This window comes from Onychostoma macrolepis, chromosome 01, assembly GCF_012432095.1.
Source record: "Onychostoma macrolepis isolate SWU-2019 chromosome 01, ASM1243209v1, whole genome shotgun sequence".
Lineage (NCBI taxonomy): Eukaryota > Metazoa > Chordata > Actinopteri > Cypriniformes > Cyprinidae > Onychostoma > Onychostoma macrolepis.
The window spans coordinates 19998821-20016718 of NC_081155.1; the positions used below are offsets into that span (position 1 = coordinate 19998821).

General features: G+C 35.5%; 1 protein-coding gene across 2 annotated transcripts; it reads right to left on the bottom strand.

Moving 5' to 3' along the window:
- Nucleotides 1–2484: 2484 nt before the first annotated feature.
- On the bottom strand, nucleotides 2485–12371 carry htra3a (HtrA serine peptidase 3a). 2 transcript variants are annotated; one of them, XM_058777546.1, is made up of 10 exons: nucleotides 11582–12371; nucleotides 9181–9280; nucleotides 8704–8926; nucleotides 6324–6518; nucleotides 6185–6217; nucleotides 5979–6093; nucleotides 5700–5759; nucleotides 4462–4519; nucleotides 4154–4250; nucleotides 2485–4004 (listed from the first exon to the last, which is right to left on the bottom strand). In XM_058777546.1, exons 1-10 carry the CDS (start codon nucleotides 11997–11999, stop codon nucleotides 3837–3839), a joined length of 1467 nt encoding a protein of 488 aa, XP_058633529.1. In that variant the 5' UTR covers nucleotides 12000–12371; the 3' UTR covers nucleotides 2485–3836. The 2 variants fall into 2 exon arrangements, with proteins under 2 accessions (XP_058633529.1, XP_058633535.1); XM_058777552.1 differs by lacking the exon at nucleotides 5700–5759.
- Between the last annotated feature and the right edge of the window lie 5527 nt (nucleotides 12372–17898).

The window sequence follows — 17898 nt, forward strand, 5'->3', positions numbered from 1 at the left end:
TTTTCTATGGGATTAAGGAGACTGGCTTGGCCAGTCCCTTTGATGTGGTGCAGTTGTCCTGTCCCCTTAGCAGAAAAACACCCCCAAAGCATAATGTTTCCACCTCCATGTTTGACGGTGGGGATGGTGTTCTTGGAGTCATAGGCAGCATTCCTCCTCCTCCAAACACGGCGAGTTGAGTTGATGCCAAAGAGCTGGATTTTGGTCTCATCTGACCACAACACTTTTACCCAGTTCTCCTCTGAATCATTGGCAAACTTCAGACGGGCTGTACATGTGCTTTCTTGAGCAGGGGGACCTTGCGGGTGCTGCAGGATATCAGTTCTTCACGGCGTAGTGTGTTACCAATTGTTTTCTTGGTGACTATGGTCCCAGCTGCCTTGAGATCATTGATAAGATCCTCCCGTGTAGTTCTGGGCTGATTCCTCACCGTTCTCATGATCATTGAAACTCCACAAGGTGAGATCTTGCATGGAGCCCCAGACCGAGGGAGATTGACAGTCATTTTGTGTTTCTTCTATTTGCGAATAATCGCACCAACTGTTGTCACCTTCTCACCAAGCTGCTTGGCGATGGTTTTGTAGCCCATTCCAGCCTTGTGTAGGTCTACAGTCTTGTCCCTGACATCCTTGGACAGCTCTTTGGTCTTGGCCATGGTGGAGAGTTTGTAATCTGATCGATTGATTGCTTCTGTGGACAGATGTCTTTTATACAGGTAACAAACTGAGATTAACAGCACTCCCTTTAAGAGAGTGCTCCTAATCTCAGCTCTTTACCTGTATAAAAGACACCTGGGAGCCAGAAATCTTACTGATTGATAGCGGATCAAATACTTATTTCACTCATTAAAATGCAAATCAATTTATAACTTTTTTTAAATGTGTTTTTCTGGATTGTTTTGTTGTTGTTGTTAAACCTACCATTACAATTATAGACTGATAATTTCTTTGTCACTGGGCAAACGTACAAAATCAGCAGGGGATCAAATATTTTTTTTTTCCCCACTGTATCTTGAACTCACTTTTTGAAATTGGCATGAATCTAACAAAATATGTCAGGTGAGGTGATGTTAAAACAATAAAAAAATATTTATTTGTCAAGTATATTTGATCTTGTTTAATATTTTAACTGGAAAATATAATAATAAGAAAATTACTTTTTCCAGTGTGAGACTGAAGCAAACCTCGGGTGGAAGAACCGATCACAAACAAGCTGAGAACAACAAATATTCTAGAATAAACACAATAATGTTAGTAAAGCTAGAATGTTTGTGAATGTTCAGCCTTGACAACTCCTGAAATAAAAATCAGACACTTAGTTATGTTTCTTCTTGTCCTTAGATGAGCTATTTACATCCTCTTGCTTAATGCTATACTAAATGATTATATGCACACAGTCTCACAGCCCATGTCAAAAAGCACAAATATGTCAAAATGACTCTATAAACATAACCTTAAAGATTCTCAGTGTAGAAATATTTGTCTTTACTTCTCTAACTAGTAAACAACAAATTGCTCAAGATACACAAACACTTTACTTCTAAATGACCGAGTAGAGAGGAACTGGCGTGTGAGTCAGACAGTGGACATGTGTTCAGAAGTGACCTACTTCCAGAAAATGCTTGCATGCGAACTTGAACTTACATGAATCATCCACTCAAGACAGGATGCATCAGGTATTATGTATCCTTCCGAATAATACAATTTATTAACACACCATGTTTGAAATTTATCATCTTTTGAAGGTTAAGCCAAACTGTTTTTATTTTTTTTAATATTTACTTAATTTTTCAGACTTGTGTGAAATAGTGTCTAGAGTGATCGTGTGAAATTGTATTTTTTCTGCAACCACTATGTTTGAAGAAACAAAATCAAGTGTGTTATAATTTGTTTGTGCTGTCTGTGTAGATGAGATGTGTTTGTTTGCACAGATAAGTGTCACATTCCACCAGTGTGCCAATCACACCTACCTGTCTTCAGGACAGCGGTGGAGTCACTGCAGGCTTTGCTAGATGTTTTGGATTATGCCTTGAAGAAATAACACTGCAGAACTGCACTTGAATGTCTGAGATCACCTTAAAAGGAAAGTAGGTTACGTTTGTTGAGAACATCTTATCCAGCAACATTCTTCAAAATATATTTTAAGAAACTATAAACTGTGAATTATTAGAAACAGAGGAAGTACTGGATTGCAGCAAGCTATTTCATAACATCTGTCTGTAAGGATTTAGGATGATGACAAGAGAGAAAACAGTTCCAGGAATTGAAGTATAAACTCAAGTCCCAACTCAAAGAGAAATAATTCCTCTTTTTTCTTTTCATATGGCCAACCATGCTATACACTAGCTCTAAATGCATCGTTTTAATGCTGAAAACTCACCACAGTTCACACAGAATGTGTTTTTGTACCGAAAAACTCAAGAGGCAAAAAGCTAGGTCTTGAGAAGGGTTTTTTTTTTTTTTTTTACGTTTCATGAGATTCAAGCAAAACAAAGATGTCCATCTAATGCACGTTTACACAACAATAACCACAACAACAATAATAATAAACGGAAAAGCATGGTGTAATGCACAACACTATAAAAAAAAATTGTTCCAAAAAGTGTTTAACTTTAACTCAATTTAACTCAGGACAACTGGAATATTTTAGTTGAATAAACTAAAAATTTCAAGTCAGCGGGGTAACAAATTATTTTAAGTTGAAACTGTTTTTTATTTTACAGTGAAGTTCTATGTTGACGGAGCCTCATATGGCTGCAACTTTTTTTCTTATGCTACTGATTCAACTTTGCCTTTGAGAGGACTGGAAAAAATTTACCAATTATTGCTTTGTCTGTTTCCAAACCAAAAATAGTTCCAACCAAAGCCACCATTGCCACACAAGCAACATACAGTGGTGTTTTGTTCCTGAACGATTCAGTGTTCTTGAACAAAACTGTTAAGTAAATGATACAATGAACCATCTAAACAGTTTTATTTTTGAATGAATTGGTTGAATGAATGATTCAAATGACTCACTCACAAAGATTTTTACTTCTTGTCATTTACTGGCATAACAATCTATAAAGCCAATCCCCACAAGACTGTCATCACTCTGGAATATGAATGAATAAATATAAACATAAAAATAATAAATGTTGCTGTTTTTATTTATTCCTCTATGTGTAGGATGTTACAGGACTGAACTAATGTTACGAAGTCTGGATTTCTTCTGCCTGTTCCTGCTCCAGAATTCACTGTGTGATACAAATAATAAGTAAAATAATTGTGATAATCCTAAGCATTTGATTACAATCATTAAAGTCCTTGTAAATTGTAAAACAGTGTCAGACACTTTAAGTCAACTTTGAAAAATAATAGCTGTCGCTTATCAAAATACATGTTCATTTTACAAATATTATGCTTTCAATAAAACAATATATCAAATAAACAATATCAGCCATTGCCTTGACAAAATCTGTGCGCAAAGAACACTGTTACTGCTGTCATTTCCTGTAAGCAACAGTATCATATAAATTTAAAATAATACACTTCATGTGCCAAAAACATTCAGTAGCCTATGTATGAAGTGTATCGACAAATTGCCTATTCTATTTTTCTAAATGATTACTGATCTCTCAGTCAGTCCAACCCAAGACAAAGTAGTTCGGTAGGCAACTGTTCTTTTCTCCTCCATTTGTCCTTTGAAACCCAGATGCAATGACATGATGACAAATGACAAATGCTCCTCTTATTTCATTCATCTGTAGAAACTCAAGCACACTTAAGTCTCTAGCAATCTGCTTCACTTGTGCTTGTCCTTCTGATCACTCTTCTGGTTCCCCATCTTTGATGTTGTCACTGCATGAGGATATTAGGCTCAATGTTAAATAGTAGGTCATCATTACCACGTCGCACTTCCAGAAGGAGGGGCATGTCTTCCTGAATCGCCTCCTGTAGTTCTCCAGTGTTGACCAAAGGATGGCCGTTTAGCTTCACTATAATATCACCTGTTTCGAGCCCACCCTGTGAAAATGAACCAATGAAAGGCACATGACATGTGATTTGTTTTGGGTAAATCAGTGCATGATGTTTTCCAAATATAACAGCATGAATAAAATTAAATCTTAAAAAGAATCTGAGATGGACAGAAGTTGTTTTTTGGCTGAGACATACTTCTGAGCTGGGGAGTCTGGGACAACTTCATGGACAAGAATTCCACTGCCGATATCTGGAAAGTCTTGATTATGCCATTTTAACCCCTGGACTAGGCTGAGGAAAAGAAGAAAAATAGAAAACCTGAGATCTGAGGAAAAGAAAGCAGACACAGATGACTCCTTTTAAGAAAGGTTACTGATTGAACCTAGATATTTAATCAATGAAATCAGCTTATGTTGGCTTTATTTTTTGAATTTGATACTATTAAATGAGAAAAAAAAAAGCATTGATGACAAAGCATTGATGATTGATTGACATAACATACTTCTCTGTTAAAGTGACCATTTTGATTCCAATAAATCTTTTCTTTGGGACATTTACATCTGGAAGAGAAATTATTAGTTTTAAAAAATTGTACAATTTCATGGTGCATTCAAGTTGTATCAGAAAGATCGTATTTATGAGTTGAATGCACATAAACACTACAGCCAATATGACTTTTTTAAGCCTCGAGATTCCAGGTTCGGTTGATATCAGTACGAAAACATGGTGAACGTAATGGATGGAGCGTATGTATTGATGGTAAATTGTGAGCCCGGTCTCATGAAAATGTGTATAAATAGTACGCCAAATAAAAACGAAAACTCGTGGTATTGATACGCAAAAATGGCCTTTGGCGTATATATATATATATATATATATATATATATATATGATACGAACGTGTTTGGCGTGCATATAATACGCAGTTTTCGCGTGTATATGATACGAAATTTGTTGCCGTGCATATGATACGTAGTTTTCGTGTACATATGATACGCATCTACCCCACAACCCTAATCCTACCCATCGCGTAGCATATACACACCACAATCCATTTTTGCGTATCAATACCACGAGTTTTCATTTTTATTTGGCGTACAATTTATACGCACTTTCATGAGATTGTTGTATGATGACACTGTACAATTACAAAATAATAAATAAGATTCAATTAACAAAAGTTTTATCAATTGAATAATACTTGTTTTTGTTGTTGTTGGTTTTTTTTGTGTGTTTTTTTTTGTAGTATATAGGTACATCAGCATCTTACTTCAACCAAAGTGATTTGAATGCATCTGACATCATAATCATGACTTCCCAACTCATAAATACAAACTTCCCAGGAGGACTTGAACACACCATTAGGTAACTGTAGAACCCTGGGCGTAACCCTGAGTGTTATTCACAAACAATAGCTTAGCACAAACATTTGCATTGAACAAATCAGAGCCTTTTATTCGTTAAACACTAAAGCAAAGAGTTATATTGGCTTGCAGTTAGCTAACAGCAGATTACTGGGACAAATTCATGCAAAGCAATTTTATATTAGGTTTGTTAAAATATTAACACCCCAGTTTAGCTTTCTGGCCTAAATTTCTTTAGTTCCTGTCACGGTAATTTAACTACATGTTGGATCAGTTAAATATTGATTTTGTTATAGTTTGCATGTTTGATGTCATCAGGCTGGCAAGATGACTAGCTGCTAGCTAGCAAAGTGAATCTTGCTAGCGATTACCTCACCTGAGGCAGTCTTCATAGCTTGAGACTGTGTGAAGTTTGTCCTGACTACCCTTTGTTTGACTGAAATCAAAATAAAGGACACCAAGGATGTAATAGACAGGGCTGTTTCACACATAATATATTTTTGTTTTGTAGCCATTTTGTTTTAATTGGTAGACCATCATTTAAGAGGTGGCACTTTTTGCAGGATGACGTTGGTATTGATGCATTAATTTTGGAATTGCTAACAAAGATGTAAACTTTTGCAATTAGTGCATTATCTCTGTGCTTGATGCTTACCTTTATGCTCTTTATCATTAGATTCATCAAGGAATTTATTGATTCGGTCTGATGGAATTGCAAAAGAGATCCCTGCAGTGACTTTTAGTGTGTTTATTCCGATCACCTCACCGTCCTAAAATGACAGAAATATCATGTAAAAAGCTAGCACTATTAAATGTATCTAACCAGTGTCTAACCAGATTTAAAACTTCATTCACACTCACCAGATTAACAAGCGGACCTCCTGAGTTTCCATACTTCCCATTGTTGATGAATAAAAAAGGAAAGAGAGAATCAAATTCAGCCAAAACAATATTTTAAACACTTGCTGTAGCCTGCAAACAGCATTCTCTTTTGTCTTACATTGATGATAGCGTCAGTTTGGATGTAGTCCATGTCAGAGTCACGGATGCCGAGCTCTTTTCCATCTCTCTGTGTTGTGCTGACGATGCCTGTTGTGACTGTGTTCTGAAGCGCAAATGGACTGCCAATGGCAACCACAAACTCACCAGGCCTCAGGTCAGCAGACTGACCCAGTGATAACACTGGTAATTTTTTCTGCAAGAAAAATAACACAAACAATTGATGCAGATTAAATCAACTGAAATATGATTCAGTCGATCTGTGCACCACTAATGGATTTTTTCTTCCTTGACACTTCCTACAGGTTGCAGGTTAGGTGGCAATAAGCCAATTAATCTTTGTAAGTCATTCAAAAGATTCATTGAGCATTGAACAAAACAAGAAACTAGCTATATTTTGTGTAACATATATTTATACGTCAGATCTTTATGCTTTTATACAGCAGAAATAGTAAATATGGTGCTTTTCTGAATTAAGCCACTGTCTTAATGAGTGAGACTTTGAATCATTCACTACATTTACATTTACATTTAGACATTTGGCAGACACTTTTATCCAAAGCGACTTACAGATGAAGACAATGGAAGCAATCAAAATCAACAAAACAGCAATGATACGCAAGTGCTATAACAAGTCTCAGTTAAGTCTCACTCTAGCTTAACGTAGTACACGTAGCAAGGTTTTTTTTTTTTTTTTAATTATATAATAAAAAGAAAACATTGAATGGAAAAAGAATAGAGCAAGCTAGTGTTAGAGGCCTTTTTGCTTTTGTTAATTGTATATTAAATAAAAATAAAAGGAATAGATAGAATAGAAAAAGAATAGAGAAGCTAGTGTTAGAGTTTTTTTTTTTTTTTTGAGAAAACAAGCAGTAAATGAATAGAGTCTAAAAGGGGCAAGTTTTTTTTTTTTTTTTGTAAGAATATAATTAGAAAAGAGAGTGTTAGAGTTAGAGGGTCAAATAAAGATGGAAGAGATGTGTTTTTAGCCGATTCTTGAAGATGGCTAAGGACTCCAGCAGGAGGGAAAAATGAAAGTGATTTTGTGCCTCTTTGGGATGGCACAATAAAGCAACGTTCACTTGCAGAATGCAGGCTTCTAGAGGGCACATAAGTTTGAAGTAATGAATTTAGGTAAAGGGGTGCAGAGCCAGCTACCTATTATTTGTTCAAAAACAAAAAATCCCAGCCAGCATGTGACTGACATTTAATGTTTAATGCTTATTGTTTTTTCGAACATCTGAAGATCTTTTGAAAAATAAGATGCTGAAACAACGTAAAAATATCAACGCTGGTTTGATTTGCAAAATCGAATCAAAATTTAATAGCGATTCCATGACGTTGATTCACTTGAGAATAAACATCGAAATCCCAATGGGGATGGGGATATGAACAACTTTGCTCATGGAATATTGCTTAATTAATAACACTGTCATATTCTTCCTGTCCTTGTGTCCTTTTTTTTTGTTTGTGGACCTTTAATTTATAGTTTTTTCCACTTTTTGGAAGCAGCCCTTGTTTCTTGGATTCCTGGATTTCTTGTGTTTTTGTTTCATTCGAATAAACTGCTTGCATAAGATCTTACGTCACTCCGTCACTGAATTGGCCAACATGACACGGCCTGAGCAAACTGAACTGATTTTATTACTTGCAAAAAAATATGGGCAGTCTGTCCAAAAGAACAGATATGAAAAACAAATCAGAATTGGGTGCAGTGTGGAAAAGTCTAAGGCTGGAGAGCAAAAGATGAGGAAATTACATGAGCTGCTATAAACAGAAACAAAATATCTGCAAGCAATCCAGACTCTGATGTGGGAACATTCCTCAATTTTTGTTTCGACAGCAGTCCCTACTCTAAATCATGGAAATGGAAATATTGCACTAGACCATTTACGCATCTCCATAATCAGATTCATATGCATCAGGAAACACAACACCTCTTGAATTCCCTCACACAAATGTAGGTCAACATGTGCAGCAGGCTACCATTAATATGTCCAAGTGTGTCTAGACGAGGTGGATTGTGTGATATAAACCATCTGCCTCTGGAGTCATAAACATGGGATTTAGGAGTCAAAGGTGTAGCCATTTTTTGAATGTTTTGTGCTGAGGTTTTATACTCTGGAAGTTCATGAAAGAAAAAACTGAGGAATATTGACTAATAGGTTTTGCGTCGGGAAAATCCACTGTAAAGAAATACGGTGACACCAAGAAATGTTGAAGATTAAAACTTTTCAGCATCAAGGCTTTGTTCCACATTTACAGTACAATAAAAATAAAGGACACCAGGGAAACACTATAAAATGTTAAAAAGAAATAATGGTCCTGTTATTTTGAACAGTTTTAAACAAAGTCATTAATGCTTGTGAAATGATTCTTACCTTTGGGTTAATTTTGATCGTGGCAATATCAGACTTCTTGTCAATGTCTCTGATGGAGGCCTCGTATGTCTGGCCATCGTGTAGCTGCACTCGTAGATGCTGACGACCTGTGACTGGTGTGCTGCTAGCAACCACATGCGCATTGGTCACAATCAGACCAGACTGTGTCATTATAAATCCAGAACCACTTGACAGAGGTACATGACGGCCAAACAGCGGATGGCTGGACACAAACATTGAAATCAGCGGTTACTGCATGATAAGGGGAACATTTATTTTCTAGTAGTGCATGAAAGTGAAAAATCAACTGTTGCCAGATTATAATAATGTAGATTTCTACATTATTAGATTATATAAAAACACCTACTTTTGCGAGTCTTCAATCAGTTGCAAAAATGACAAATATATTCACCTCTGTAGCTATCGCCAGTACAAACATTACCAAATCAACATCATGAAGACCAGAATGGTATTTACTTGAGGAAGAGCTCGACATGTACCACAGCTGGGGCAATCTTCTCCACCACATCAGCAATGAAGTTAAACTTGTATCTTGGGCTGTTCAGATGTGCAGGACCTATACTAGCAGAAAGAACCATTCACGTCAATGATAGTACATCATATGTCAGATATGGTCAAATAAATGCGGTCTTAATTAATTATCCAGAATTAGATTTTTTTTTAATAGTTTGATATTGAAATAGAACACTGTTCTTTAACTGTAACTATCAGTGACCTCCACAGTACTTAGAACTAAATGTTCTGTTATGAGCTAGTGACACTCCCATTGAGCATATTACAAAGAACAGATATAAGAAATCCATTGTAATAATTTGGATCTCTGCTCATCTGTGACTAGGTGTGTCACATTTATTACTTCCCTCAGATTCTGTGGGCTGGACACAGATGCTATTCTGCCTAGGTTGTTTCCTCTTTTCCAAAGCTTTAGTACAAAATGGCTAACAGCTGCATTTAGATGGTGTTTATGTTCTTTGACTCTGAGCGAAATAGTTGGCACTGGAATAAGAGGAACTACTAAGAGTCTACATCTCACTAAACATCCAAAGTCACACTGATATTTCTGTCTTGTATGAAAATCTTAGCACTTTATCCAGGGTTAAAGTAATTGTCTCAGTGGAGACCGTGAAATTCCAAGAAGTCTCAATCAGACAAAATCAGACATGACTGTTGTCATTTAATCTCAACATGGCAACCACCAAGAGAAAAACCCTTGTGTATGTCAACAATTTGACTGGAGTCAAACATAGTTTGCCTTTAGCAAACTACTGCAACTTTATGACAGGAAATACTGTCAAATACTGTAATTTGTGAAATTTTCTGATAGTGAACATAGGATTGGTTACTACTTCAAATTAACTTCCAAATCCACTGTACGGCACCAACTCTAAGGAAATGTAATATATGAAATACTTATGCCATTTATGTTACCTAGGTGATAAATAATTTTCACATACATGGGTCATTCCATGAAAACGTTACCTTTTCCACTTGGAAAAATGAAAAATAAAATAAGTTTAATCAATATATATTTTTTAAATATCCATGAAATTAAGACACCTTAAAATGACAAGAAATTGTATTGTGCCATCTCAGGCTATGTAATTTATTATTTTATGACTATTTTTCTACCTCATGTTTTGCTATTTTTGTCAATCCTGTTACCGACACAAGCGTTACTATACTATAGTTTAATTAGAGCCCATATGCCACTGAATGATTAGCTCAATAATATACCAAAGGTGACCTTTAAAATGTTTGAATTTTACACAGACAATCTTTAAAAACAAGGTGACACCTAATCTATGTCATCCCTGTTACCCACGTCAAAACATGTTACTTTAAAAAGTAACAGGTTGACAGTAACAGGTTTGACGATTTCAAACAAATTTGCTAATTGCTAGCTAATAGTCAAGTTAACAAAAACACATATTGTACACTTTGAAAGGATATTACTTGTAGATACTGATTATATTAAATGTAAGAAATAATTGTTTAAATTTACATTTTAAAAATGGTAACAGGTTTGACTTTGCATGGTGGCCCCTCCTCAGTCAAGCTTCATAAATCATCAAAAATAGAACATTATAGAGGAGTGAGAGAAACATGCTTGTGTTTTAAATTGAAGGAATCCTGGTTGAGAGATGATGTAACCTCCTAGAAGTGATGTCACTTGAATGTACATTATTTTACAAGGGTTTATTGACGAGGGTAGCAGGGCTGACATGAAATCAGGGGACACCAATAAAATTATTTATATTTTCTAGAAAAAAAATGCATACTTATGCCAAAAACATTGCTTAACAATGAGACTATATTTAGAACAATATGCAGATGTAATTTTTATATCATTTTGCAAATTAAAAGTTCCTGCATTAAATTTCACAAAAATATCACATTTATTTGTTGTTAAATTAAATCTATGTTTGATTATTTCTTAGGGACGCAAAAGGCACCAATTTCGTGGAATGACCCACATTCTCTGGGCAGATAAAGACATTTATAACATATATAAAATCCCCATAGTAAAATGTGTATATGTACATAAGTTAATAATGTAGGCCCCTATAATGATTTTAATATGGTAAGTATATGTAACAACCATATATGCCAACTTGACAACAATACAAGCCTATATTTTACTTATATATATTTAACCTTATTATAACAACATATATACAAAAAAGTATATGTTTTTTAGTTTTTTTTAAATAAATGTTTTAAATTCTATCTTTTATACTTAGCCTACTGTCTACTTGCATTGACGGGTTTTAGCATGGATATACATGTACATGACATACATGTCTAAAAGTGTATTGCACATGCATAAAATAAGTAGTTGAAGTGATCAGTGACTGACCTGAGCTTGATGATGCACATGGACCCTTGTGCGTTTGGGTTATTTCGGGGAGCCCTCGCTGTTGCGCTTTACGCGCGGCTGCCCTCATCTTGCACACATTCCCGTAGGTCTTTCCGTCGCTGCCACACACTCTGTGAATTGTCTTACACTGGCAAACTCCTTTGGAAAGTCGCTTACCGGCTGGAAATTTACATTCTAGCCCGTCGCCACACGGAGAATCATCCTTCCGCCCGCACGGCGCGCCCTCGCTCAGGCTGCACACCAGACAGCAGTTGCAGTGGTCGGGCACATACCCGCTCGGGCAGCTCGGGCTCGGACATTTACTCACATCACACTTGGATGGACATTTCGTCTTCGGCTCGGCCACGGCGAAGTCGTGCGTAAAGAGCACTGTAGCTGCAAACAGAATTACCTGCATTCCGTCTGTTTCCGAAATGGTTTAGTTGTCTAGTTTGATCAATGAGCTACGACTGTAATTCTCTGTGAGATTGTTCCATAGAGAGCATCACGCGCTGATGTAGGCTAATGACGTGTATGCGTTTGATATTAAAATTCCTGAGGTCTCCGGTTCTCTTCCTTGTGCTCTTTATGCTATCCTTTATTTTAAATATAGCATAATCAATCCCTGATTCTCGCACTCAGACGCGCACTCCTTCCCTCCACTCCACTACTTGTGAATGCTATTTAACACTCACAAAGTGTGCGGTGTGAGAGAGGAGCAGAACACACAGTCTCTACAATCTATTACAAATCAAGCACATCAGATCAGAACACTATTTGCAGATGTAAATTTCACGAAGGATGTGAAATCGTTTAAATAACTCACGTTAAGTTAAGTAGCCTAAATACTTTTATTTTGGCGTGATTTTAAAGTGGCAGCACCTAATGCAGGGGTTGGACAAAGTTTATCTTAGATTTATATTTACAATGTCTATACTCTCCTCCAGGTTGTATGTCAGTGTAGAATAAGCTGTGTTCTGCAGTGCTCTGCAGTGGTCTGTTCTAAGCGTTTGGTGTTTTTCAGAGCAATAGTCTTTATGATTATGACTCTGTAGTCAAAGCATAACAAGACTTAATCAACCAAGAACAGTGGGCAAAGTATTCACCTGTATTAAAACCCTGTTTCCACAAATTCCAGCCACTCAGCCTCACAAAACCAACATCCATGAAAGAGCTGCAATTGCTTTAATCTTTAACCACAGACGCCAGTGCTAAAATGCAGCAAAGATGGTGTTATGATTATACACATGGACAGTCGGAGCACTAAGATGAACTTCAACAAATTAACTGACTTAAATATTATCAAACCACTGTGAGGAGAAGAGTGGGAAGCAGATTCCCTTCATCAACATCTCTGAAGCAACTGGCCAATGTTCTGACAGATGACACAGGCCTACGACCGGAGACTATTCAGTTGTATGAATGGTTAAAAGATGTATTAAAGGCAGGCAAACTGTGGTAATACACCTTAATAAACCTTAATAAAGATGTTCATATTGTTTTGTCCAACCCATGTATATGAAAAGTTTTGCATGTTTTGTTTCTATATGTAACAATACACACTATTATATGTTATATATTATAGACTAGTATTGCAGCCCATGTTGTAATATTGTTACTGGTCTACTGAATCAACCATTTATAATATCAGACAAGGCAGCACCAATCAAAGGTAACATAGTTTACAAAGGGACACAAAAAGGAGAAATTCCCCCACCCAGAGGCGAACATTGCACTGCAAATGATTTGGTACTGATAACACTTAGATTTCAACTAAATACCTGGTAAATAAAGGACAAATTAGTATATTCTTTTGTATGGAGATGAAAAAGCCCTACACAAAACACAACATAATGATTATTCTTGCATAATACACAATTTTTTATATATATATATATATATATATATATATATATAATTTATTTTTTTTGCGTCATATGACCTTAACGCCCAACTATTTACTGACATATTGCTTAAGACTTACTCATAAACATTTTAACTAAACTTTATTTGGAATACTATTTGTACACAATGCACATTTATTAATATTAAGCCTAAAATGTGTTTTTTTGTCACTGTTGATGAGGATTGTAAGATCTTTGAAAAAATATCAGAAATATAGGAAATTAGGAGAAAAACAGCAAGGGAGTGTTAATTAAGTTTGGGGTTTGGATAGACTAAATAAAACAAGTGGTTCAACATATCTGGACTGGACTTATTATGAGAGCATTATGCTCACTAACATTTATTCTGAGGTTTATTATCCTCACTCTTTTTTTCCACTGCTTAGTCTTGAGTTGTTGTGTTAACTGCCAAGTGCTAGTTTGTAGGTTCTGAGTGTTAACCACTGTTTCTATACTTATGCAAAACTGACTTAAAATTAGCAAGTAACATATACTTTACTGAGACATATAACGTTTTAATGCTGATCATGAAGAGAATATAAAATATTCACAAACATAAAGATGTTTTTATACAAATATTGGTGTGACTGATATCTACAGATGAAAAAACAGTAAAAATGAAACATTTTCATGTGCATCTCTTTTCAGATGTTGTACTGCATTCCTGGGGGCCTTAAAAAGAAGAAAAAGGCAGATTGTTTTTTGGTCAGAATCAAGCAGATAGTCAATTGCAGCCAATCATAAAATGTTATTAAAGGGACAGTTCAGCCCAAAAATTTAAATTCTGTCATCATTTACTCACTCTCAGTTTGTTATAACCAGTGTTGGGGAAAGTTACATTTAAAAGTAATGCATTACAATATTGCATTACTTCCTAAAAAAGTAACTAATTACGTTATTTACTATTAGAATTTAAATGTAAATTCACGTATGTACAGCAGAATGCAGGAGAAGAAAGTTCAACACTCTTCAGCAATAATAATAATAATAATAAAAATGAAGCACAAACGTTATTTTATCTAAAGTAATTTTTGCTTAGTATGATGGAATTTAATAATCAAAGCTTAGCAGCAAAGACATTGGTTAATAAAATGGTATTAAATAGCCTTTCATAAAGGATATTTGTATTATTTAATTATTGCAGATTTGCGTCAAATTCTGAGTTTGCATTTCACTGTTCTTTATTCATTTGGAGGAATACTGAATCTGTTTTTGTGCAAGTGCACAAATGCATGCTATCATTTAGTCTAGAACTAACCGTATACTGGGCACACAATGAATGCCTATGTACTTATTTCCAATCTTTCTCAACATGGGTACAGGAGAGCTGTCAGTGAATAAATGGGAAAAAGTAACTGGCGTTACTTATTTAAACAAATAACTCAGATATTTTCTTGTAAATTAAAAAGTACTTGAAAAAAGTACTTGTATTACTTGAAAAAAGTAATCTGATTACGTAACTCGAGTTACTCGTAATGCGTTACCCCCACTGGTTATAACCTGTATGAGACGAGTTTCTTTCTTCTGTTGAACACAAAAGAGGATATTTTTTTAAATGTTCATAGCCAAACAGTTCCTAGTAGCCATTGACGTCCACATGTGGTGTTCAACAGGTTTGGGACAACATTAGGTTAGTAAATGGTGAACTATCCCTTTAACGCGTTTCAATAAAATAATCACAATTATGTCTGTGCGTGAATATATAAATGCATTACATAATACCTGTTTTATAACCGTGAGTCCTCAGAAACGTCTTCATTCAGTTTTTGTGGCTTTTCTGTTAAAATGAAAAGAAACATTTACAAACTCATCCAATTTTGGATTTAATATGTAATTATTAATGTTTCATTTAGAGTAGGCAATTTTATTTATTTATTTATTTTTTATTTATTTATTAGGTACAAGGGCGGGGTGTGATGAGACACATAGCTCACGAGAAGAGACATGACATTGGGTTCACTAAAATGAGACGAGACAAGATTTTTACAGTAGCCTATTTTTAAGAAGTCCTTAATGACAGTCTGCAGGTGCATTTTGAAATGTTTTAACTAATCATCTTATAGGCTAATCAATGTCATTCAGAATGTCATTTCAGATATACAGTAAAAGACAACAATATCCAAGCACTGTAAAGGTTCAAACTCAACTGACTGGCTTTTCTTCTGTATTTCACAACTTTCTTCAGACCTTATTTTGTGGTCCGGAGATGAATGAAGGTCTTACCGGTTTAGAACGACATGAAGGTGTAATGACAGAATTTTCATTTTTGGGTGAACTATCCATCATTGTTTCAAATAACCATGATGTTGTGTTCTCTTCTAAAATGTTTTTTTTTTGTTGTTGTTTTCTGATATCAGGTGATAATGTGTTTAAATTAGTGCTGTCAAACGATTAATCGCGATTAATCGCATCCAAAATAAAAGTTTTTGTTGACATAATATGTGTCAGACTGTGTCTCAGCGTCTTGTTTCCCCTCCTCTCGTGGCCTTATTTGGAGTTCCTGTTCTAGTTATGTGTTCATTAGTTAATCAGTCCCCAGCCCTGTGTTATTAATTATCTCATTTCCCCTGTGTTCTTAAGCCCTGTGTTTCCTTGTCTCGGTGTTCGGTCTCTATTGTCAATGTGGTTGTAATTTAAGTCATTCCTGAGTTCATCAAAGATTGTGTTAGTTGCAGTATTCCTCGTCTCCTCGTTTCCCACACTCCAACAACACGTGACAATATGTGCGTGTACTGTGTATATTTATTATGTACAGTGTATATATAAATACACACATGCATGTATATATTTAAGAAAAATGGTGTGTGTATATATAAAATATATTTATATATAATATAAACTATATAAATATATACATGTAAATGTTTTCGAAATATATACTCTGTGTGTGTATTTATATATACATAATAAATATACACAGTACACACACATATATTATATAAACAAAATTTGTTATTTTGGATGCGATTAATTGCGATTAATCGTTTGACAGCACTAGTTTAAATTATGCATGAATATTCCCAAACACTATGACAGTGCGATCGCTGTCTGACATATGTGATTGTCATATTTCTAAAAAATTCTAAAACATAAAAAATGTCCGCGTTCAGGAAAAACGCCTATAAAAAGTAAAAGGTGATGGGCACCATAATGTAATATAAAGGTATTGTACCGCACATTATGTGCTAATTTCGCCCTCGCACACCATGATGATGATATTGCGAGACAGCTTTTCACCTCAACGAGAAATCTCATCACATTTTAATATTTTCGTCACACCCCTATGAAGTAGACTACATACGTTTTTCTCCTATGTGATCTGGACTTTTCTTCTTTTCTTTGTTTTCATGGTATATTTCACTAATCTTCTCCAGCAGTTGGTTTGCTTGAGTCTGATCACAGTCGTCCTTGTTATTCAGTGCATGAAATCTTTTTCCATACATGTTTACAAGACGTTCAAGTTCTGGACTCTCCTTAATGTATTCTTCAATACCTTTGTTTTCTAGATCATCCTTTCCAGACAAAATAATCATTGTGCGTTTTCTTGATTTGTCAAGACAAGCGTGTATGCGATCTATCGTTTTGAAGGTTTCCGTGGTAACTTGTCCCACTCTGATTTCAATCATAATGACATGTGGCCCTGGAGCAGCACATGACAAAGACTGAGAGATTGAATCATTCAGTTCTGTATCGTCCTTAATGCCAGGAGAATCAATCAACTTTAAATTAATCCCAGACCTTTTGGTTGTATAAACATGTTGCTGCTTTCAGTTACGTTATCATTTCCTAAAAGTATCTTAATGGTTGAGGTCCTTCCTACCCCAGCCATTCCCAGGACAACAACTCTGACTTCACTTGGCTCGTCCAGTGGTTCTGTAGTGTCTTTCTTGTGCCTCTTCTTATGTGCATCTGAATGTTCTTTTGTTTCATCAGATGTGATTTGATCTTGTTCTGGTTTTTCAATCATTTTTTCACCTTGCTTTTCACTCTGGGAGCTCTCCATTGAATTTTCATTCATTCTCTGTGTTTCTTTTAGATCCTTTAACAACTTGTTCAAATTCTTCACAGATGAACTATCCTTGTTGTTCCAGGTATGCACTCGATTGCCACAGCACTGAATAATGCTCTGCAATAGTCCTTTTTCTTCCTTAAGAAACTGCTCAAAGGTTTTTGACTCAAGGTTATCGCTGTATGAGAACAGAATTGTAGTATGATCAAAAATTTTCTCCTAGGATTTTACGTAATTGTGAAATCATATGCATCTCTTTTGCTGTATAGGAACCGATGGGGATGACCATGAGAAAGGCATAATGCCCATTAAGCGATGCAATGGCTGCCTTTAGTTGTGATGCAACCTCATTCTCAGAGATTTTAGTACAGTGCCATCCAGGAGTGTCCACAACTGTGACTCCC

Coding starts and splice junctions, on each gene's coding strand:
- htra3a (XM_058777546.1), bottom strand. CDS start 11,999: ATGCAGGTAATTCTGTTTGCAGCTACAGTGCTCTTTACGCACGACTTC. Junction 9,281..11,581: donor ATGTGCATCATCAAGCTCAG/GTCAGTCACTGA, acceptor CTGCTAGTATAG/GTCCTGCACATCTGAACAGC. Junction 4,520..5,699: donor AGCTATGAAGACTGCCTCAG/GTGAGGTAATCG, acceptor TTTCTCTTCCAG/ATGTAAATGTCCCAAAGAAA.